This window comes from Oppia nitens, unplaced genomic scaffold (assembly GCF_028296485.1).
Source record: "Oppia nitens isolate AA-2021 unplaced genomic scaffold, nextdenovo-longstitch-racon4-pilon3 scaffold2_pilon_pilon_pilon, whole genome shotgun sequence".
Classification (NCBI taxonomy): domain Eukaryota; kingdom Metazoa; phylum Arthropoda; class Arachnida; order Sarcoptiformes; family Oppiidae; genus Oppia; species Oppia nitens.
The window spans coordinates 8,091,274-8,115,801 of record NW_026533210.1 but is presented as its reverse complement, the minus strand read 5'-3'; the positions used below and the strand labels follow the sequence as shown (position 1 = coordinate 8,115,801).

The window sequence follows — 24,528 nt, the reverse complement described above, 5'->3', positions numbered from 1 at the left end:
TGTTTTGAAAGTGTTTTACTATTATGTATTATTATTATATTATAAACTTTTAAAATGTTATTAAAAAATAATTACAAGTTTATATGTAAATTGAAGTAATTAGTAAAATTTTATTAGTCAATAAATATATTATAATTATTATTAGTTTGAAATTTATAAACTAAAATTAAAACTATTGAAAATTTATTATTATTTATAAAATATAATATTAATAAATATTAATAATTTTAAACATAATACAGTATAACAAAATGTCAAATCAAATTATGATGACATCATTTTGAAAATGTTTTGATATATTTTTAATGAAATTCATTTAAAAATAAACAAAAATAATAATAATAAATATTTATAATAAAAAGATTTTGTTTTTTTACAAATACTGTTAACTATTGAAATTAATAAATGAACATAATTTTCACTTATTTAGCATAAAAATATAATTATAATTTATTAATAAAAATTTGAACTTTTTATTGACGAATCGAGGCTATGAGTTAATTCATTATTATTATTATATTATTATTTTTGAATAACAATTTTTGGACATTATTTAGCAAAAAATAATTAAAAAATAAACTTATTTTCATAAAATTAAGTTTAATAACTAAACTAAACTAAACAAATAAAAATATAATAATAAATATGATTGACCTTTATAAATTTATTATTTTTACTGTTATTGTATCTTATAATGTTAAAATATATATTTTTAATATATTAAAATCTATATTTATTTTTATAATTACATTTTATTTCTTTTATTTCAATTTAATTAATAAATAAAAATTATAATTTAATCAAATAATAATTATAATTTTTGCTAAATATAGACATAACTTATTATTTAATATATCTAATTATAAATAAAATTGCAATTTTAATATTTTCCACTTTGTATAGCAATAAAGTAATAATAATAATAATAATAAAAATAACTATTAATAGATGAAAATAAATATTTATAGATTATATAAATATTATTTTTAAATGAAATTATTATTGTATTACAGATTTAATATGAAATATTGCGGTTATATTTTGATAATTGTATACATAAGTATATAAATAAATTTTTAAAATTATTTAATTATCTCTTTGAGTTTAATATTTTTTATGCTAAGTTTAGTCAAAAACAATTATAATAATTTTACAATAAATAATTAAATTATTTTTGTCAATTAATTTTTTAAATTTATTAATTAATTTATATTTCCTATGTGTTAACATTTCAATTAATATTTCAATGATTTGTTTTTTAATTACACATTCACTAAACAAATAGGTAACCATTGATCGGAAATAATTATTTTTAAACTTTTAAAACTCTATTTATTTTTTATTGTTATAATAAATTAAATTTTAAAATGATTCGTTAATTATTTAGGTCTTAAAATAAACATTTATTTTATATAAAAAGAGTATACTGTAATTAGCAATGCATTAAAATAAACAATCAATTAATTAATTAAATATAATTATTAAAAGAAATTAAAAGCTGAATATAGTAATAAATTATTGCTAATGATTGTATCAATAAATAAATAAAAAAATACTATTTACTTATGTTTGCTATAAAATAAGATTTGTTATGTTATATGAGATAACAGTTTGCACCAAATAATAATAATAATAAATTTGTAAAAGGAAAATTGCGCTTAAAAAATAAATTGATACAAAACAACAAAGCACTTATAGGTAAATATACTTTATATATAAATTTTATAGACACACACACACACACACACACACATACCACTTATCATACAATTTATGGCATAATTGAATAGATAATGTATATGTCTTATTGGATAGGGTTATGGGAAAGTTTAGTATTTAAAATAAACTGCAAATCCAAGTTCATTACTTCGACTTACATAATACTTTTAAAACAGCGCACAGGTATATGATATGTGTGGGGAACGGGAGGAGAGTGAGAGATATATAGAATAGACAGGCATTTGTGTTGAAGATAATAGTAATAATATTGTAATAATAATACTATTAATTGTGAACTGATTTTCATATACGGCTCTCTCTCTTATCTGGCAACCTTGGCTTCAATTTTTTAGGTCCAATACAACTAGTTATTAAAAGTTTTTTTTATTAATATTATATACCTGTAGTTTTAGCACACAATGTTGTCCAACAACTTTCACTTTTTTCAAATATTAATATATACTGTATATACTAATACATTTTGATATTATTATATCTATTATATTGTATATTTACCGTATATACTATAATAATAAAATAAAATAATAAACAAAAACAAAATAATATAACGTTTAGTTCGCTTGAGTGCCAATTCAATTCAATTTAAAATTGTTTATTCATTCATTCATTCATTCATTTAACTGCAGTATAGAAAAATGCATTGATTAGTAACTATGCTTTAATTACGACAATAACTATAATATTTTGTTGTTGCAATGACTTTAATAAAAAAATAATATTAACAACAATTTTCCTTTTAAAAAGTTTATTTTATCGTAAAAATAATAAGTTTTTTTGTTTCACTCTAATCTCTATCTCTTTCTCTAATATGAAATATGAAAATATTATTCTGGTTTATATCACTGAAATAAGTTGTCTTAATATAGTTTTAAAACAGACAAATAATGTTTTTTAAAAATATATGATTGATTTTTTTGGAGATCACATTTGAATAGTATTATACAGTAGTACTTGAAAGTGAAATTAAGTGCAATTGTGAGTTGAAGTGATTTTTAAAATATCTTGAAATTATTAGCAGTTTTTTTAAGTTAATTAAAGTGAAGTTAATTATTGGATATTAAAACAATAAAAAATGCCATCAATTGATAGCTCTGAAGAGCTTCAAGAATCTGTTTGTAAGATTAGGGAACTGTTTGTCGAAGATTATGAACAAAATAAAGAACTATACTTTGATGGCGATGTCGAACGGATTAAAGAAGATGATTGGTATGTCCAGAGATTTTTATTAAGAAATAAGAGACAAATTGAACCGTCGCTGGAAATGCTCAAGAATTGTATGCGTTGGAGACATGAACTGCAAATACCAGTGCTTAAGGAAACTGATTTTCCTCAAGAATTTTACAAAATTGGTGGAGTATTCTCCTATTGTAAGGACAGGGATGGCAACGGAATGATTTATATGCGCATAAAATTGCATCGCAAGATACCGGAGCTAGACTTAGCACTCAAACAGTTTGTGATCTATACTATGAATAAAGTCGATGTCGAAGTTAACGGCAATGGTATGGCCATTGTGTTTGACTGTAAGGATGCTGGCGTATCCAATGTAGACATGGATATGCTATGGTTTCTTATATCATCGATGAATAAATACTATCCAAAAGGTCTGTCCTATATATTGGTCTATGAGTTGCCATGGATTTTGAATGCCGTCTGGAAAATAGCCAAAAGTTGGATACCAGAAGAGCAACGAAAACTGATTAAGTTTGCCAACAAAGACGACATTGAAAACTATGTCGACAAACAAAACTTACCGGACTTTTTGGGCGGTGTTTGCGATCGAGAGTATAGAGTCGTACCGAAAGGCTGTCCGACTGCCGAAGAAGTGGCCAAAAATAGAGGTCTTACCGATAAAGAGATCGAAAAGATTAGAAAGATATTTGAATCTCATTTAATTTGAATGAATAACTACTAAATTGATTGTTGATTTCAATAGATTTTTTTGGTTGTTTGGTGGGGATTAAGATTATATAATATCTTTTAAAAAAAATTATCTAATGTTTGATATAATGTAAAAAAATCTATAAATTATAAAAATATTATATCTATTGTGAAATATATATATATCATATATTTATATAAAATCTGATCTGATTATTATCTGATAATAATTTTAAACCGAATTTTACTTTTTATTATTATTGATATTTTTACTATACAGAAAAAAATGTTTTGTTTTTAACTAAATGTTTTTTTAAATATTGCGAAATCGTTGTTAAAAGTCATTAGGAAAATTAAGTTTAAATTGTTTGACATTAAAACTATATTAATTAAACTTGAAAGAATTTTTGAGGAAAATTTACATTTTATAAAATAGATTGTAATCTAAATTTTTTTTGTAGTCAAACAATATTAAACTATTTAAATGTTTAATTATAGTTTTAAAAATTAGTTAATCAATATGTTATAGTTTATATTTTAAACTTATATTAATTTTTAATACTGTATTATACTATTAAATTAAATATTAATTAATTAAATGAATTGTTTGTTATATTGTATAAATTTGAAGCAAACTATAATCAAGTTTCCAATAAAACTTTAAACTATTTTAATTACATAATAAAAGTTTAAATATTTTACATCTTTAACTGTGAAATGCAATAATATTTTAAATAAATTAAACTAATACTTTATATAATACACTATACAATAATAAATAAATGATATTAATAATATCTTGATATTTATGTCAGTTAAAAAAATTAATTAAAAAATAGATTTATTGAAAATGTCATATTAATGTATAAGCATTGTACAAATAAATGAAATAATATTTACTAAAATTTTAAACATTTTTAATTAAAACTATAATATTATTATATTTTTATAAAAGTAATTTATGTTTTAACAAATTAGTACATACATGTAAGTTAAAAAAATAATTAAAAATATACAATCACATGTTTGTTAACTTTATTCAATGAAAAGGTACAAAAGTATTATAGTATTAATTTGTAAATTATTTTTTTGATTACTGAAAGATATTTCATTACATATACAGTATATTAATAAAACAATAAGATTTATTTGGCATTAAGCACTAAATTATTTAATTTTTTTTATCATTTAATCGTAATTTAATTATTTTTATTGTATAACTTTATATTTAATTATCCAATTAAATAGTTATGCTGTACCGTTAACTATTTGTACAAAAACCAACGTAAAACTTTTAAAAGTTAACTATTTAACTATTAATGAAAAAACTAAAATTGCAAAAAAAAAATAAATACTAAAGGCTAAAAATTTAAAATCAGCTATAGCATTTATAATTAAATTATTGTCAATAATTTCTACTATTATTATAAATATTTAGTACTGAACTTACAAATAAAACAAATAATAATTAACTATTTAATTGAATTTTTTTTGATTACAAAAAAACATGTATCTGATTAAGCATTTTAAACAATTTCTAGTCTCCATATCTACGCTTTTCGTGCCCTTATAACCAAATATCCGACCAAAGAGATGACCAAAAAACCGGTAAGTACTCCGCCAACAGCTATGGGAACGGTATCACTGCCCGGTTTGACAGTCTTGGGTGGTTCGCACTGAACCAAACGTTTATCAAAATCGCCGTTATTTTTCTTTCTGAAGGCCGAAAATTTTAGCCCAATTATCGATACTTTTATTTCCTCCGTTTCGGTTGCATTAAACCGAAACGTATACTTATGTCGACATTCAAATGAATAACCGCCGCCCAGTTGTTTAGCTTTAAGATCGGGCGACATCTTCGAGATATTACCATTTTTCACTGTTGTCCCATCAAATAGTGTCTGATTTTCCACTTCAAACATAATTAGGGAAAGTTTATGCAATTTTGTTGTCATATTTTTCTTGAATACAAACTCCAAATAATTTCCCGACACATTCAATGCCAGACGTTGTGTTTGATCGGTAATATTAAGACAACTACTTCTGTCGACAATTATCTGAATTTCGTCGCTGTCATCGATAATTTGATTCATAAATGTTTTATCCGTTGTTTTTGATGTTACACTAATATTCAGGCTTTTGAATGCCATCAATAAACAAACGGTTCCGTTATATCTAATACCAATGGTATTGTTTCTATAGTTGACCGGTTGAAGACCTTGTTGTTGTTGTTGTTGTTGATTATCATTTTGGTTGGCATTTAAACAATTATTGTTTGCCACCATAATAAAACAAATTTTCAACAAATATATTATCAACTTATTCATTTTTTATAAAAATAATAATAATAATAAAACTAACTTGTATATTTTTAAAAAATATATAATTATTTAATAACTAATAATATATCACTTTTCAATTAAGCAGTTTCCAATGCAAATAATTAGTGAAAAACTTTATTATTTTATATTTGTTTTAACATTACCGTACTATTATTTAACATTTATTTTATTGAACTTTTGTTTTTTAGAGTATTAATTCAATAATAATCAAAAACAAAATAATAAACTGATTATATGAGGTAAATGCTGTTTGCTATATAAATTTAAAGGTATTAATAATAAATTATTATTTGCTATTTAAGTATAGACATTAAAAATGTATATTAGGTTTATCTGTAATTTTATTTGATTAGCTATAATTACAATTAATAAATTTATCTGAAATACAATTCAAATCAATTTCATGTGAGGTTAGCATAAGTGATAAACATTTTATAATTGTTTAACAAATAAAAGAAAAAAATTGTTATCAATTATAAATAGTCTGAATGTCTTTTTAATAATAATATAGTACTGTATATCATATTTAATAAACAATTATTGTGACAAATGTATTGATAGTAAGAGAAAAAAAATTAATTGAATGAAAAGGAAGTTTACATTTGAAGTTATCATTAAATATAAAGACAAACAATAAATTTTTTGTAAGCAAAGAGTTAAAAGATAGTAAATTAGTTTTTTGTTTCCCAATAAAATAATTTTTAAAAAACGGTTAGAAATAACTCAAAAAATAAAGTCATTATTTGTTATCTTAAGGCTTGTCTTCTTGAACTGAATCCAAAGGTAAACCGATTGTCAATTCGCGTATAATTTGGGCCATAGTTTGTCTGTTTTGTTGACCACCTGTTGCACCGTTTTCCGCCAGTATGTCATTGGTTTCGGGTTCAATTGAGTCGACAATATGACGACAGCTGATCCAAATGGCTGACATACTGGTGATAAAAGCCATAACCAATATAACCATTTCGACACCTCTTATCCATTGATTTCCTTTTATGATGTCTCTATTGTAATGATAGATAACTGGACGTGAAGTAGTCGATTGCCGATTAGTCGCTACAGTCGAGTTGTGGTCATCGGTGGTCATCATCACAGTTGTCGATGAGTTAGTCTTATCATTCGGTGAAGAATCGGTATTATTTTCGATCCCGTCCGATATATCTATTGTCATTGTTATCTCTTCCGATTTAATTGTGTTTAATGATGAAGAAGTTGTTGTCAAAGTTGAGACATTTGATGGCATCGATGGATGAGATGTCAAATTTTGTTGATATGTTATACCAATTGTTAAACTAATCAGACATATAATCAATAGTTTTGATTTCATTATTGGTATTATAATTGTATTCATAAATTCACATATTTTTTGGTCAAATTTAATGTCAGTCACTGTCCAAACCTATTGTCACATTTGACTACAATTTAATAACAATTTTTTTTCTAACATTAAATACGATATATTCGACAGTTTGTTAAACAGGAATATTTGGTGCAATATTTTAATACTATTTTCATATTATTGGCAGAGAGTCTTAAACAGCGGTGACGGCGATGATAGCGGCGATGATATTAATTACAATTATCTGGTCAACAATACGTTGAATTAAAAAGTGACCAAGGGCAATGTTGTAGATAAATTTAAACTAAATAAAATTGTAATTAGTCAATATTTAATTAATTGTACTATATGCCAGATAATTTAAAGTAGACTGTTTAAAAAATTTATAAATGATAGTCGACTTTCAATTATCTGGCAAATCATACAATTAATTAAAAAATGACCAATAGCAATTTTATTCAGTTTAAAATTATCTACAACATTGCACCTGGTCACTTTTTAGTTCAACGTATTATTGACCAGATAATTGTAATCAATAGCATCGCCGCCGCTGTTTAAGATTCTCTCTATTATTAGGATCTAATCTAACATTATGTATAGCGAAATAACAATTATGAAATTAAAGTAAACTACTGTATATATAAATAATTATTGAATTATTTATACACATAAACAACATTTTTTAATAAAAAATTTATCAATTATTGTAAAGTTTTCAAATAATAGCTATATTATTAGTTTACATAACTATTGTCTACGAATTTAATCATAAGTATGACATAAGACTATTTTAACAATAATTTTATTGTCTATTTATATGCATTAGTATTTTATTTAAAAATAGTTAGTTCAAAGTTTATAACATATTAGTTTATTATATCATATAATAATTTTAATTAAACAACTAATATTTATTGAAATATAAAACTTTGCAGTAAATCCTAAATTGATTTTTAAAAATTATTACAAAAAAACATGTTATGATGTTTGTGCCAAAGATTAAAAAAACAAATCTTATAAATAAAATCATTTATTTTTTTAAATAGTTGTTTACTGTATAATGAAATAAAGTAATATTTTAAACACTGTTTTCATAATCAATGATAATAATGATAATATATCGATATGACAAGAAAGTGAATTAATTTTTATATCGCAAATTAATTTTTTTTATTTATTAAATATTATTATACAAATATATAAATATCAGATACAAAATGTATATCTAAATGAATAATATACAGTAATATTGATTTTATAATCGCATTTCAAAAAAGGAAATATTCCGATAATTATTTATATATCCAAAGTCTACTTTTTAATAGTTTTAATAAGTAAAATATTGACATAAATTTCTAAAACAATAATATAATAACAATTTTATAGTTAATTTCAAAAAGCAGTATACCTTATATATGTAAATTAAAAATATAAGTTAATAGAAATTAATTAATTTTTTTCAATAGTTTTACGTCAATGAAAAAGGCAATAATAATAATAATAACATTAATAATAGTGAATAAATTATGACGATATTAATATTGAATATAAATTATATTTATTTTTACTGTAATTAAATAAAAATCCGCAATTAATAGCAATTATTGCATCAGAGAAGTGCTGTAATAATATTTTATAATAATAATAAAAATTTGCAAAACATTTCACACACAGTTTGGCATTCAAATGGTTGCATAACTACAGGGCATTGGAAACATACTATTGGATGCATTGAATGAATTGAATGCTAGACATACTGTATAGACAACAACAGTGTGTATGTGAGGGACGTATTGATTGTTATGTTTGACTTCAATGCTTGCAATGACTGCTTGAATGTGTTGTTATTATTGAGTAAAGACATCGATTGACACATTGTTTTTGCAAAACAAAATAAAACAATGATTTTATTAATCAATTCATAATAATATCATTAAAACAAAAACATTTTCGCATAACTATCGGCCAGAAAAATGATTGGCCACTCATCGGTTGCTGACCATCACCACCAACACCGCGGCATTGATATCGCCAATCAATTGTTGTTATAGTGATAGTTGTTGTGTGACATCAAAAAAACAGCCACAAAGTAGTCATCACATCATTATCAACAACAACAACAACAAGAATAGATGATGTCTAACAATATTATCATTTGATGATTTTTTTTGAAGACACAAATAAAAATCTCATTTGATTTCATAGGATATAAAAAATTATATATAATTTAATTAAGTTATTGTATTTTAAAATAAGTGATTGATTTAATCAATAATAATAATATCATTAAAACAAAAACATTTTCTCATAACTATCGGCCAGAAAAATGATTGGCCACTCATCTGTTGCTGACCATCACCACCAACACCGCGGCATTGATATCGCCAATCAATTGTTGTTATAGTGATAGTTGTTGTGTGACATCAAAAAAACAGCCACAAAGTAGTCATCACATCATTATCAACAACAACAACAAGAATAGATGATGTCTAACAATATTATCATTTGATGATTTTTTTTGAAGACACAAATAAAAATCTCATTTGATTTCATAGGATATAAAAAATTATATATAATTTAATTAAGTTATTGTATTTTAAAATAAGTGATTGATTTAATCAATAATAATAATTATAATCATATCATATATATAATGAGTGTCAATAACAACGCCATCAGTGGTCAGACCAACAGTCAGATGAAGGCCATCACCGCCAGTAGCGGCGCTGCGTCTTCTGCTTCTTCGGTGCCAAAGTTTCTGTCGCACGTGAAGTACGAGCACCTGATCGCCGGCATAGCCGGCGGTGTCGTATCCACTCTAGTCTTACATCCGTTGGATTTACTCAAAATACGTTTGGCCGGTATATCTTCAATATTTCAGATAAATATATTGTCAATTGTGGTGTTATTATTATCATATATCACTGCAATTGATCTTATATTAGAGATTTTATTATCTGAAACTAATATCACTTATTTTTTATCATTTACAGTAAATGACGGCCAGAAAGTGCGACCTAATTATCAGGGATTGGTTAACACCATCACCACTATAGCCAAACATGAAGGTGTTAAAGGTCTATACCGTGGAGTAACACCTAATTGTTGGGGGGCCGGAATCTCCTGGGGGTTCTACTTTCTATTGTATGTTTCTATGAATTTTATTTATTTATCGGTAATTATATTTATATCCAATTTTGTTTTTATAGTTATAATACCATTAAGTCTAATATGACCGAAGGAACTTCTACTACATTAGGTCCGGCACGACATATATTGGCCGCTGCGGGTATGTAATTACTAGAGGGGGGGGGAAGGAGGTTATCATCAATTAGGGATCAGTCAAATATAATGATATAATTATTAAAATTTCTAAATTATTTTATTATTTTGAAATCTTAAAAAATACAATTGTTATAATGACTGATCCTATGAATTGTTAACTTATTTTAAATATCTATCTATTGTAATGTTAAAATTCAATTCAATGACTATAGAGGCCGGTATATTGACCACAACGATAACGAATCCCATATGGGTGGTCAAGACTCGTATGTGTTTGCAATACGGAACCATTGCCGAAATGCAGAATCTACCACCATCGAAACGTTACTCGGGAATGGTAGACGCCCTGCGCAAAGTGTACAAATTTGAAGGCGTTCCCGGTCTCTATCGGGGCTATGTACCCGGTATTCTAGGTGTAAGCCATGGTGCTCTACAGTTTATGGCCTACGAGGAGCTGAAAAGATATTATGTTGATAAACATAATCTTGAATCCGATGGCAAGTTGGGTACAATGGCATATCTGACGTGTGCGGCACTCAGTAAATTGTTTGCCGCCAGCATTACATATCCATATCAAGTACTACGGGCCCGACTACAGGACCAGCACAGCAGCTATAATGGTGTGATTGATGTGATCCGCAAAACCTGGAGGTATGAATTGATTTTATTTTTTATTATTATTAGCCTTAAATATATCAGTATATATATATATACCGTATATATATATTGTTGTTGTTGTTGTTTATATAAATTGAATTTATTTCTAATATATTCATCGGTTTTATTATTATATTTCGCTATCTTTTTAAAAAATAATTTTATTTTATTTTCACTTTTATTTTTGGTGCACTTTTTTCCAAAAAAGTCTTACCGTAACTTAATTTAAAAATTTATTCTACAGAAAATTTAAGTTTGTATATAATATATCTTAAAAACTTTTTTTTATAGTTATAATAATGAAGACAATAGTAGAAATAATTGAAATCGCAAAATAATTTTTAAAATAAGATTAAATTAAATAAACATTTTTTCTTGAATAAAATAAAAGTGCACTAAAAATTTAGTGATATTATGTTAATATATATATATATATATCGGGAAAAATATCCACTTGTTTTTTAAATTTATATTTTATTTTGGTTTAATATTAACTTATAGTTTTTTTTTTGATTATCTTTATTCTAAAAAAGTATCAAAAAATAAGAGCTTTTGTGTTAATTTAATGTTTAGTTTGTTATGTTTTTTTCAACAACAAAAATAATAATTCTTAAATCTATAATACATGACAAATATAATATTATAAAACTAACTTTAGCTATAATAATAATGATAAGCGAGCTTTAAATATACTGTACTGTTTTAATAGTAATAATAATAAGATATTTATATATAATATAAATATTTTTTAAAAAAATGAATGATAATTATCCGTAAGTGAAACACATAAAATAAAACACACACAAAAAATTGTTGGCTTTTTTGAGTTTAAAGGTTAAGACACTTTACATAAAAACCCCATCTCTAGGTTTGAACGATTGGGAGGCTTTTACAAGGGTTTGGGTGCTTATCTGATTCATGTGACGCCCAACATATGCATCGTCTTCCTTATATATGAAAAACTATCGCCAACGACAACACAGTCCAAGAGTTTCAACAGAGGATATGTCGAAGAATAATAATTATTAATAATAATAAATGTCGTGATATAGCGGTTAATAATAGTTTTGAATTTTGTTTGTTTGTTTGTGTTTATATTTATTATCTCTTGTTATATATAAATATTTATAATAATTATTTTTAAAATAAATTATTAGTCTTTTATAAATAATAATATTAATAATTATTTATATGATATATATATATATATGAGCTATTTATCACTTTTAATATAAGTTTATAATTTCAATTGAATATTTTTTAATATTTTTGTTTTTTATATTAATGAAAGTATATTGGTTTATCTTTTCATTTTTATAAAAATTTTATATTTATAAATGTTATAATTTGTTAAATGTGTGTAAATTATAAATTTATTGTATAGTTTGTGTTGTTAATAATTATATGACAATTATTTTTTCAACTTATGCTGTGTTTGGGGGCGTAATAAAAAATTATACCACTTTTACAAACAAAGATATATATACAAAAATATACACAAAAAAGTGGATATTATTTTATTTTTGAGATTATTTATATGTTTATTACAATAACACACAATTAACAAACACTTGTAAATATATTAAGACAAATTTTACAACAACAAAAATTATTAATACAGTATCAAAAAACTTATAAATGTTATGTTATTATAAAAAAACTAAACAAATTTTCTAAAATACAAATAAGTCATATATGTTAATACTTCTAAATAAATATATATATATATAATAAGAAATTAAATATCTATATAAATATATTTATATAATATTGTTACGAAAAAACATTGAAAAATACATTTATTTCAAAGATATTTTCTTTTTTCTCCCCATTTTTTCATATTTTTTGTTTGAACACATCTATAGGTTTGAAGGCATTAAAGGATATTATAAAGGACTGCTTCCGAACCTAATTAAAGTAACGCCGGCCTGTGCTCTCACTTTTGTTACATATGAGCACACAATTAATTTTTTGCTCAAAAAATAAGTGTTTATTATTATTATTATTATTTAGTAGACCTACTAATTGGTCTCTCATTAGTTATTGTTATTTTTCATATATGTATGTGTGATTATTATTATGATTTAACTACTAAGTTATATTCACTGTATAAGTATAACTGGGTCTCACAATTCAAACAAATGTTTTGTCATTGTGTTGAGTTATTTTTATATATATATAAATACACACACATTATATGAAATGTTAGTTGATTTTTATATGATTACTATTTTACTGATATTTTTTCTCTCTATTATCTGTTTGTCTTTCCCTGTCTATTGACAAACGTGTTTACAATTTCTATTGACTTTTAAAAAATATTGTTTAACACAAACATGATTCACCAAAAATAATAATAATAAATAATCTGAAAAACGATATCATTTTGTTTTAAATCTATTGATATAGATTTAAATTATATCTATATTTTTAAAAATATATATATAATTAAATTATTGTTTTTGAAAATCAATATATATTTAGAGTTATTTTGTAGCTTTCATGATGAGTGCAATAATAATAATAATAATCATAATAATAATAATAATATTGTTATAACTATAAATGAATTACAATTAAAAATAATTATTAATTTGTTAATTGTTTGAATTATTATGTAACACAAAAAACAATAATTTTTTGGTTTTTATACAATATTTTGTATATTAATAAAAAAATGCAAATGTTGAAACCAATTGAAAGCAACAATATCAAAATTGTTGAATACTATAATAAAAATAAATACTAGAATTTATCAATAAAAAAATTGAAACATTGATTTATATTTATATTTTTCAACTGTTATTTTACTTTTATTGCATTACTTTTTTTTATTTCTCTCTCAAATGTTTAATTGAAAATCAATGGCAATAATATTATTGTGTAAAATTGTAGACTTACTATCTATAGCAATGTTTTATTAGTATATTTGTTTGAATCGATTGCTTGTATTATTATTATTATTATTAAATGTTTTGCACTATAAAATTGTTTTTATTAGTCACAAATAGCGGCTAAATTAGAGAAACACATTGTGTATAGTATAAGGCACTGAAAACATTTTCTATGTATTTAATGTCCCTAAAAAAAGTTTAGTCTAAAATTTGGACTAATTTATTGAAATGAGATATTTTATAGTTGAATACAGTAGTAATAGTAGTGTTCATCAAAATGGGATAAGTATTTTATTTTGAGATTGAATTTGTTAGTGAATTATATTCTGCTAAATATTACACCCAAAACTTGTTATATTGATATTATATATATATATATAATGTTTGTACAAATGTTAGGTTTATTTGAATTAAATACTTACTATAGAAATAATATGTATTGAAATTAAGCGCTTATCTGGTTATCACAGACTTTCATTCAGGTCCACGACTGTACAGTCAGATCTATACAACAGAATATAGTAGTATTAAACTCTTTGAAGAGTTGTTGCCTTTTCAGAGTGGGCTTACAATCACATTTCAATTGTATTGATACATACACTATATATATATATGCCTTTTATTGAGACTATATAAAGGATTTAAACAAAAAGCCAAAAGGATTATAAATAACCATTTGGTCGACCACTGCATTCATACAGAAGCTCTTCGTGTTGTTTCTGGTCTACAGGTCTTCTTCATCAGCAGTCGTGTCGATCGATGTGTGTCTTCAAAAAACAGTTGAGAGAGAGTTGAAAGCGACATATGTTTGAAAGTGTTTACTCAATCAAAATCAATATTTTAACAACAATTGCATTGCACTTAAATAAATCACAATCTCTGCAATGAATTATTGTTCATTATTGACATTTAGTGGCTATAAAACTATTGTAAAACTTGATATTTGTCTAACATTTAAATTCATCAAACATTTCAATTTCATTCTCTCTCTCTTTCTCTCTCTCTCTCTCTCTCTCTCTCTCTCACCTCATTCACTCATGAATCCGTTCATTCATACAATCCATCCATCAATAAGTTAATCAATGAGTTATTTTAGCCAAACATACTGTGTATATTAATATATAATAAATAATATATATTTATTATTTATTTATTTATTATATACCTCAATCATTTAGCTAATCAATCAATCACTCAATATACTATAAAAGTAATAAAATTATATCAATTGATTTTTTTGCTGGGTACATTACAGTGCATCAAGTTATCCACATATACTGTATAAAACTGTCATTATATCATATCTATATATAATTTATATATAATGTTATAATATATTGATATATAATATATAGAATGTTGTCATCTGTTCAATAGATAAAAATAATTATCATTTTTTTCGGGTTATTTATTTAGATTCATATTTAAATAAAATATAGAAATATTATTAGTTTCTACTGAATATTCTGATAGTTAGTTAAGTGCAACAACTCAGCAGTTGATGACAGCATTGGGTTTGCAAATCATTGGTTATATTCATTGAAAATCTCAGTCCAAAAGCAAAAAATAAAAAGCAAATCATTATTTATTTACATTACACTGACTGTACAATTGCTATACAATTATTGTCCGGTCATTCAATGCATTCATCATTTACTTGATTCTCTGGATTTAACGATTTATATTTTATTTTTTGTTGAATGATATACAGTATATTTGAATGTGAAATATCGGTATTTCAAAAAATACACATAAAAAATTTATTTAAAAATAGTAATTATAATATAATACTATATTTTTTCTATTTATAAATTTAAGTATATTTTTTGTAAATACTAATCTAAATGTTAACTATTACTATATTATTAATTTTGTGTCTTTTATTTAATTGTTATCATTTATTATCAATGATTTTTATACGATATAATTATATAGTGAGTACATATAACTGACATAAACAATATGATAAGCATTATATATTTTTTTATAAATACAAAAGTTAAAAATGATTCGTATAATTGGCATATATTTTAAATGATTGAAAATTATTATTTTTTTTGTACAATCATGACTAATAAAATTAAATATTGTTATTACTGGACACAAATAATTAATGAATACAATGAGTACTACACAGTATTAATTAAATTAATGAAAAAGTTTGATTCAATAATTGATTCAATGTATATAATGTAGACTTATTATTAACTAAAGTAACATGATAAATTGAATTATTAATCTACTTATTGGGTTAATCATAATAAACAATAATTAAAACTTCAAAAATATAGGCTCAACTCTTTGAAATAAAAATTAAAAAATATTTAACTAATGCAATTGCAATAGTTTGCCTAAATAACAATAAATTTACAATTGTATTGTAATAATTATTTAAAAATAAATTTTCATTGAATATTTGATTATTTTTCCTTGTACACATTTTATAATACTTGAATAATTATTTTTGCTATAATTGTTATTTTATGGAATTTTTAGACAAAGAATTTTTATTATATTAATAGTATACATGTATTAATAAAAATGTTTTTATATTTTTATTGAATATTTTATTTATAAAAAAAACAGTTAAGCAGATTAAGCCGGATCTTTTTAGATATCAATATTAGTATTATTTATAGAAATTTAATATTTAAAAAAACAATAGTATTTTTGAAAAAATGAGTTATGATTATCTAAGTTGTAAAAAAACCAAGAAAAATGTTTTTATTATTAGTTTTATCACTAAAATATTATTAAAATGTTAACAACTATTTGTATGACAATATTAATAATAATAATAATATGGACGCATTATAAGAAATTATTATTAATAATAAACGTTTAGAGAATTATAATAATTGATAATTTTGTTAAGTGCTTACTATAAATACACTAATAATATAATATATAATATAATTTTTATTCAAACTTTTATTATACTGCAGTCGCGATTCTGGTTATGAATATGTCATTAATTAATGATATTTTTAGGTCACATTCATAGACAAACATACACTTTATTGTTATATAATTTTTATAAATATATACCAAATATGCATACAATACTGTGTATGTATTGATATTTTTGTAAACAATTAACAAAAAAATTAATAATAAAATTATAATAATGTAAATATAAATAAATAAAATAATAGTTTTATTTATAGAATGAATATAAGTGAATATACGATAAAACAATTGAAAAACTAATATTAAATGAACTAAAAAAATACTTTAAACATTTTGTTTACTACTAAATATAAATTATTAATAATAATAATGATTAAAAAAATATTAAAAAAATATTAGTTATATTTAGTTGACATAACATTAGATACAGACATTTAGATACAGATTGTTTATTAATTATATGAAATTATAGTATATTAATAGTCGGAGTCAGAAAAGGTATTGAATATTCAAAATAAATACAATAATAATATGGTATAAAAATAATACATTCATAAAATAATGATTGGCAACTAGTGATGATTATCATTTTTTAAAATTTTTAAGTATATAATTAGATTTAAATCTAAAAAATATGCAAAACTTAATACAATAGAAACTAAAATAAAATTTATTGTACAGCTATTTTATATAAAGTTATATACAATATATACATTATATATAAATTATTCTGAATATTTTAGCTAATACTACAATATCTTTACTAATCCTCTACTAATTTGAATCTTATTTTTTCCACAACAATATTCCTGTTGTCCCGAAATTTTATTTATTTATATAATAACATACCTTATTTACACTTTCATTTATTATTATAAATTTAAAATCGCCAAACATATTATACTATATTATTCATCATTAATTTATAGTAAACTTTTTAAACAGAGTTTAAAAAATATCTTTTATGAAACACTTGAAGTGCATTTATATTTAGATTTTTATCATATATTCATATTATTATTATTATTATATAAACGACAATAATATTGTGGATTATGGAAACAATATGAATGCAATGGTATTATTAATAATAGAAAATTCATTGAAAAAGACATTTGACATAATAATTAACTTACATGTCATTCACAATCATTTTTGTCAAAAGCATTTGAAAGCTAAAAATTTTTAATAATTTTAGCGTTCATTTAAATGATGCCATCAATTATTATTATTATATGTACAATATATATATAAACTATAATAGTTATGGGCTATACAAAAGCATGTCATAACTTTAAGTGAACTGAATACTACAATATACTGTACTGTTATTTAAATTGAAATAAGTGAAAAAATATTGCCAAATGTGTATGAATCAAAAAATAATATTAAATGTTATTATTATTTAGTTATAACTTATAATAGTTAGTAATATATAAATAATTATTATTGTTGGTCTATTTGTCAATTTATAATAACTATATAAAATTTATATGTATATTTAAGTACTGTATTTAACGCCAAAAAAATATTTTTTTAAAAATTTAGTGATTATATTTTTTTTGTTCATTAATTTTAATTAAGTTATTGATATACTGTTATATATTATATACTGTTATATATCACTTTTCAAAAAAATATTAATAAAAGAAATGAAATAAAAAAGAGCAAAAAACCTTTATTGTTAATAAATAAAAAATGAATTCATTTGTTTTATTTGTTAAAATAAATCTAAGATTTTTTTGAATTTATCATTTTTTCATATTATACTCATTGAAATTTATCAATTTACAATAATAACAAATTTATATTTTTATGTTTATTGTACAAAAGAAAAGACCATTTAGTATATATTTTTTTCAATTAAATTTTTATTTTTTTTTATTTATAAAATTATTTAAATTCAAACAAATTAAATTATTAACCATCATATGATTTTTTAAATTGTTATTATATAAAAACAAATGAGACAATTATTTTGTGCCAACTCTCATGCGATTAAAAACATCATTAATGTAAATGTTTTAATTATTATTATTTTTATTAAATGATATATAAACAGTTAAAATGAATCGATAGTAAGTTAACATTAATTGATTTTGTAAATAATCAAATATAGTTAACAAATTTACATTAAATAGTAAAAGGTAATAAATAATTTAGTAAAATTAAATTGTTTTATAAATTTTTAAAAATCATATAAATCAATTAATTGTAATAATTATAATGATAATAATAAAAATAAATAAATAAATAAAAATAAAATTATTTGACAATCAATTATACAATTATTATTTTTTTATCAATTATATATAATACTAATTATAATAATAATATTAAGCCTATTTGAAAAAGTTTAGCATTTATTTTGTTTGTTAAATTGTGTGATAATATTTACTGTACAATAAATACAGTATGCATTTTTTAAATACACAATTAATTGCTGCTTGAGCATTTTTAAAAAAGAAATTGTCATCAGTTTGATTTTTTTTTTTTGGAAAAAAGTTGAATAATTTTTAAAATTGTTAACAATTTTTATAACATTTTTTGTTAAATTACAATTATAATAATTTTAATAATTACAATAATAATAATAGTCAATAATAATATATTTGTATAAATTATTAGTATATATATATCTTATATTTACATTTATAATCAATAATTATTATTATATACACAATTTATTTATACTTTTTTGATCACTTAATTTGTTTTATTAGCATTTTAAATAGATATTTATTATTTATATATATATTTATACTATATATTTATATATATATATATAACAAGATTTCAAAAAATTGTTTTAAAATGTTTGAATTGATGTCTAAAAATGATGTTATTATATACACAGTTGAGAATAAAATATATTATATATATATAGTCGACAAAAAAAGACGATAAGAAGAATCGATGAATAATAATAACAATTATTATTAATTAATAAATTTTATAACATTATAATAATAATAATAATTTAATAAATAATTTCATCAAAAATCTGGTCATTTCATTAAATGGACGCTCTTTTATTAGTCACTTCCTCGAGAGAGGGATCACTATTTATCGGTGCATTGATAAACATAGTCTGGGGATTGTGTTGGTGTTGTGGATACGGATTACTGACGCCGCCGCCCGACTGTCCAAATATGGAGTCGTGATCACCAATTTCTGACGAACCCGACGCTGACCGGAACAGATGCAATGGAAGCAAATGTGATCCCTGTCTATAGTAGACACCACTGTCCCTCCGGAACGAGTATTTTGTTGAGCGTCGTCGAGATCGTTGCTGATAGTGGCTGCGCGGTCCGTAGCACGTGCACGAACACACCGATGCAATTTCATCGTTATCGTAGGACACGCCGCCCTTGTCGGGCTCGTGACCACTAATGATGGACCCGTTGGCTGTGATGACATCGCCTTCTAGCCGGACAGCTCCCTGTGCTAGGGTTGCCGCTTCGGCTTCATCACGGCGTTCATCTTCCGTATTGAGTGTCAAAAAGCGAAGCACTAGTAGATTGATGGCGGCCGACACTACCGACAATCCAAACAGTATAAACACTAAACTAAACGCCACGTACTCGGGCTGTGATTGCAGAGCACTTTCCTTTTGAAGGGCAACATAATCACCGAAACCTATTGTAGTCAATGTTATAAAACAATAATAAAATGCATCGAAATAGTTCCACTGTTCATATTTGCTGAAAGCTGCGGCACCGGTAGTCATCACCAATGTTGACAATATCGACACAAAACATATCAGATTAGTTTCTGTCACCTGTTAAACATGTCATTTGTATTTTGTTGTTGTTGTTATTGGTTTTGTTGGTTTTATTGGACACACATTTCAATTGTGAACAAATAGATAGAGAAAAAAGTGAAATAAAATTAGTAAAAATTATCATTAATCATACATATGTTATATTAATATTTTAAAAAAGATATAAGAATATAATACTTATAATAATACTATATATTAATATAATATTAAATACTATTTAAAGAATATTCTGTTATAGAAAACAATTTGAAGTTTTTTTTAGGTTAAACTATATTATTATATTGACATTATGAGTGTAACACTTAAACTATTATGATATGAGTGTGTGTGTGTGTGTGGGTGTACTGTATAGAAAGTACCAGTATATAAAATAGCAAATTTTTAAACAGCAATCATTAATTTATATATATTATAAATTAATATAAATATATATATATATATATATATATATATTAAGGAAATAAAGCTTGGCTTAAATCTTACATAATATAAATTTAAGAAACTGTTTATTTAATATAAAAGGCATCAAATAAATTGATATAATAAACATAGAAACACAGCTATAATATCAATGCTATTATGAAATTACATTAAAAATAGTTATTACACAGTCGTGTAGAGTCTATACTGTAGACTCACATTTATTAGACCCGATTTTTTTTTGTTAATGTCTATTAATGTTTACAAACAACATAAAATACAGTATAATAATAATAATAATTATGATTAAAAGTTTTTATTTCTTGAAACAGTCAGTAATTAAACTAAAGGTCTTATAATACTAATATTGATAGCTATTTGACTGTTTTTGTTATCAAATTATAACTTTTTTTGTGTGTAATACTGTTTTTGACATTTACTATTTTATTTTTAATGATCTATTTAAACCTTTTATTTATTATATAAAAATATTTAGTTTTAAATTTTTTAGTAGTAGCAAACATTTTAATTTATTACTAGAATTATTTTGTATGATTGTAAATATTTCATTTAGTTTTGTTATTTAGTTTTGAAATTAATTAAAAATATTTAAAAAAATATATGGTAATATTAATATAAATAAATAAATAAAAATATATATATATACTATATGTATAGGTAAAAATATTATTATTATATATTATAAATACCATCCACTACATTGTATATTAATATTAATTATAATACACTGTATATTATAATTTAGTTTCTTTTGTTTAGTTTGACTGAATTGACTGAAACCTTACATAACAAATGAGTTTATGGTTTTCATTGTTGACCGATATTTTTATTTAATAAAACAATTATACTATATATTATTACGGTATGTCTTAGTGGGGATTATTTATTTTGTAGACTATGTGTAGACAAAACTACCGTTTCCTTAAAAAAATCATTTACTGTAAGAATTAGGTGTTTTTTGTAGTTATGTGAAACTAAATAAAAGTTATGTTTATTTTTATAATTATTTTTAATTGTAATAAAAAATAAACTTATCTAAATTTTGTAAATATTTAATTAATCAATAATTGTAATGTGTAGGTGGATAAAATTAAGTATCACTATAACTAAAAATACCTGTATATAACTAATTAAATGATTAATTTAATATACAATATTAATATTACAATAATTAGCATATGTATCAAAAGATACTGTATAATACTGTATAATATATATAATTGACTAAATATAATATATAATGTACTGTATATTTAAATCAGACATACTGTATAATATATAATATTATATGTACAACATTTTTGAATATTAAATTATAAATAATTTAAGCTAAAGTATTAAGTTATTAAACTAATTAAATATGATGTTTGAAAAAAAACTAAACCTAATTATATAAAGTATTTTTATTAAAAAAATTAACATTTAACCATATTTTCTTTAAAAACTTAACAATTTATTTTTAAAAAAATAAACAGTATGAATCTGTGTATGTAATGTAAGTAAACTACTAACTATTGAAATGTTTATAGCAGTATTTCATAGCTTAAAAGTATAAACTTTTTTCAATAACAACTAAATATATATAATCTAAATATAAATTATTTTTCTTCTTATCTAAATAAACACACATTTATATATGTATATATTAATATATATATATATATATATATATATTGTTAATAATGTTATCTGCATAAAACACAAATATACAGTAAACTTATACTGTATATATATTAATTTTGTTATGTTTGAATGTGTTTTGTGTGTATCAAAATAAATAATGAGTATAAAATAACAGTGTTTTATTATTTTTAATAATAATAATAAAATGTTTTTTAAAATAATATATGTGTCACATCGTATATACAACAAGATTGTATTGTTGGCAATCACTTAAGCGAAAAACTTAATGATTATATTAAGTGTCAACATTTGTTTAATTTTTTTCAACAATAAATAGTCGACTTAATGGTTTATATTTACATAACATATTTATTGTATAAAATTTTATTTTGTTATCGTTGTTGGTTGTATTGAAAATTTTATAATAATAATAATAAAGTTTTTTCTTTAATTTGCTAACAATTTTCAGTATACAAAATAAACAGTGATTATTCTTCTAAATACTAAAAATAATTTTTTATTTAGTTATAAAATTTAACAAAAATAAAAATCGATTTTTATTTATTTATTTATTTATATATAATTCAAATTACAAAAGTTTTGTTAATTTTATTTTTAGAAAAATGTTGTTTTTAAGTAGTAAAATATCAATTAACACAAATGCTTAAATTATTAAACTAAATAGTAATTTATAAATATTTTTGAATGCCTCCGCCAACACAACAATTTGCTAAAATATTTTTAAAAACAACATTTCATTAAAAATAATTGCATTGTAAAGACATTATACACAAGTTTTGTCTCAGCAAATGAGTTGTTGTCTGTTTTAATGGCCAAACATTTAAGTTATGGGTTCCTATAAAAACGTAAACTAATTTACTGCTAAATTGCTAATATATTTAAAATAAACTCTAATTAAATTTAGTATAAGTTTATTATTATTATTATAAACATATATCGTATCATTTAATGTTTACAATATTTAGGTGATAAATAATTGTGTTTTATTATTATATTATAAAATTTTATAACTATAGACTATATTTTTTAAATAATATAATATAATACTACATCTAATATTTTCTAATAAACCATATTTATTTTATGTAATAAAAATTGATATTATATAATTTATCATTTAAATTTGAAAATTAATAGTAAATTTTATTTGTAAAAAGAAAATTCCATACATTTATTATTATTAAATATTTATAAAAAAAATATACAAATAATTTATTCAAAAATATGTTTGGCTCTTTTATCTTTGCTATAAATAAATATAAATAAATAAATAAATAAAATAAATATAACTTTGAGAGGAAAAATAGTTGCGTTGATTACATTTGAATTTCCAAATTTTTTTATTTTTATTTGAATCGACAGTCAGTTTTGGCAAAAATTGCAAATTTTGTCAACATATAAGTGCATGTAATTTAAAAAGTAAACTCTTTTTGGAGGCTATTGGCTGTTATACATACGGTTTATATATATATATACAGAATACACGTATACATCAATCGTAACATATTTTACTATAAGCTATATTATAGACTGTATATATATACAGTATATAATATGAATCCTGATTTTATCGATCCAAACAATTTTGACTGTCATTTATCAATAACAGAA

General features: G+C 22.2%; 4 protein-coding genes across 5 annotated transcripts in view; 2 read left to right on the top strand and 2 right to left on the bottom strand.

Moving 5' to 3' along the window:
• The first annotated feature begins 2,812 nt into the window (after positions 1 to 2,812).
• LOC128955999 (motile sperm domain-containing protein 2-like) lies at positions 2,813 to 3,695 on the top strand. Its single transcript, XM_054301680.1, has one exon. The coding sequence runs from the start codon at positions 2,813 to 2,815 to the stop codon at positions 3,638 to 3,640; it is 828 nt and encodes a 275-aa protein (XP_054157655.1). The 3' UTR covers positions 3,641 to 3,695.
• A 1,440-nt stretch (positions 3,696 to 5,135) lies between these two features.
• On the bottom strand, positions 5,136 to 5,928 carry LOC128954915 (uncharacterized). The gene has a single exon (XM_054300529.1). It carries the CDS (start codon positions 5,904 to 5,906, stop codon positions 5,172 to 5,174), a length of 735 nt encoding a protein of 244 aa, XP_054156504.1. The 5' UTR covers positions 5,907 to 5,928; the 3' UTR covers positions 5,136 to 5,171.
• Positions 5,929 to 9,963: 4,035 nt separating this feature from the next.
• LOC128954911 (mitochondrial folate transporter/carrier-like) lies at positions 9,964 to 13,261 on the top strand. Of its 2 annotated transcripts, none has more exons than XM_054300523.1 (5): positions 9,964 to 10,163; positions 10,296 to 10,446; positions 10,512 to 10,591; positions 10,800 to 11,238; positions 13,110 to 13,261. In XM_054300523.1, the coding sequence occupies exons 1-5, from the start codon at positions 10,001 to 10,003 to the stop codon at positions 13,228 to 13,230; spliced, it is 954 nt and encodes a 317-aa protein (XP_054156498.1). In that variant the 5' UTR covers positions 9,964 to 10,000; the 3' UTR covers positions 13,231 to 13,261. The 2 variants fall into 2 exon arrangements, with proteins under 2 accessions (XP_054156498.1, XP_054156497.1); XM_054300522.1 differs by lacking the exon at positions 13,110 to 13,261 and adding an exon at positions 12,113 to 12,286.
• A 6,803-nt stretch (positions 13,262 to 20,064) lies between these two features.
• The window catches only part of LOC128955998 (two pore potassium channel protein sup-9-like), a 51,174-nt gene continuing 46,710 nt past the window's right edge, over positions 20,065 to 24,528 (bottom strand). The window contains exon 4 of the mRNA XM_054301679.1: positions 20,065 to 20,829. Within this exon, the coding sequence (XP_054157654.1) occupies positions 20,065 to 20,829 (765 nt within the window). The remainder of the gene's footprint in view (positions 20,830 to 24,528) is intronic.

Coding starts and splice junctions, on each gene's coding strand:
- LOC128955999 (XM_054301680.1), top strand. CDS start 2,813: ATGCCATCAATTGATAGCTCTGAAGAGCTTCAAGAATCTGTTTGTAAG.
- LOC128954915 (XM_054300529.1), bottom strand. CDS start 5,906: ATGGTGGCAAACAATAATTGTTTAAATGCCAACCAAAATGATAATCAA.
- LOC128954911 (XM_054300522.1), top strand. CDS start 10,001: ATGAAGGCCATCACCGCCAGTAGCGGCGCTGCGTCTTCTGCTTCTTCG. Junction 10,447..10,511: donor TGGGGGTTCTACTTTCTATT/GTATGTTTCTAT, acceptor TTGTTTTTATAG/TTATAATACCATTAAGTCTA. Junction 11,239..12,112: donor GTGATCCGCAAAACCTGGAG/GTATGAATTGAT, acceptor CCCCATCTCTAG/GTTTGAACGATTGGGAGGCT.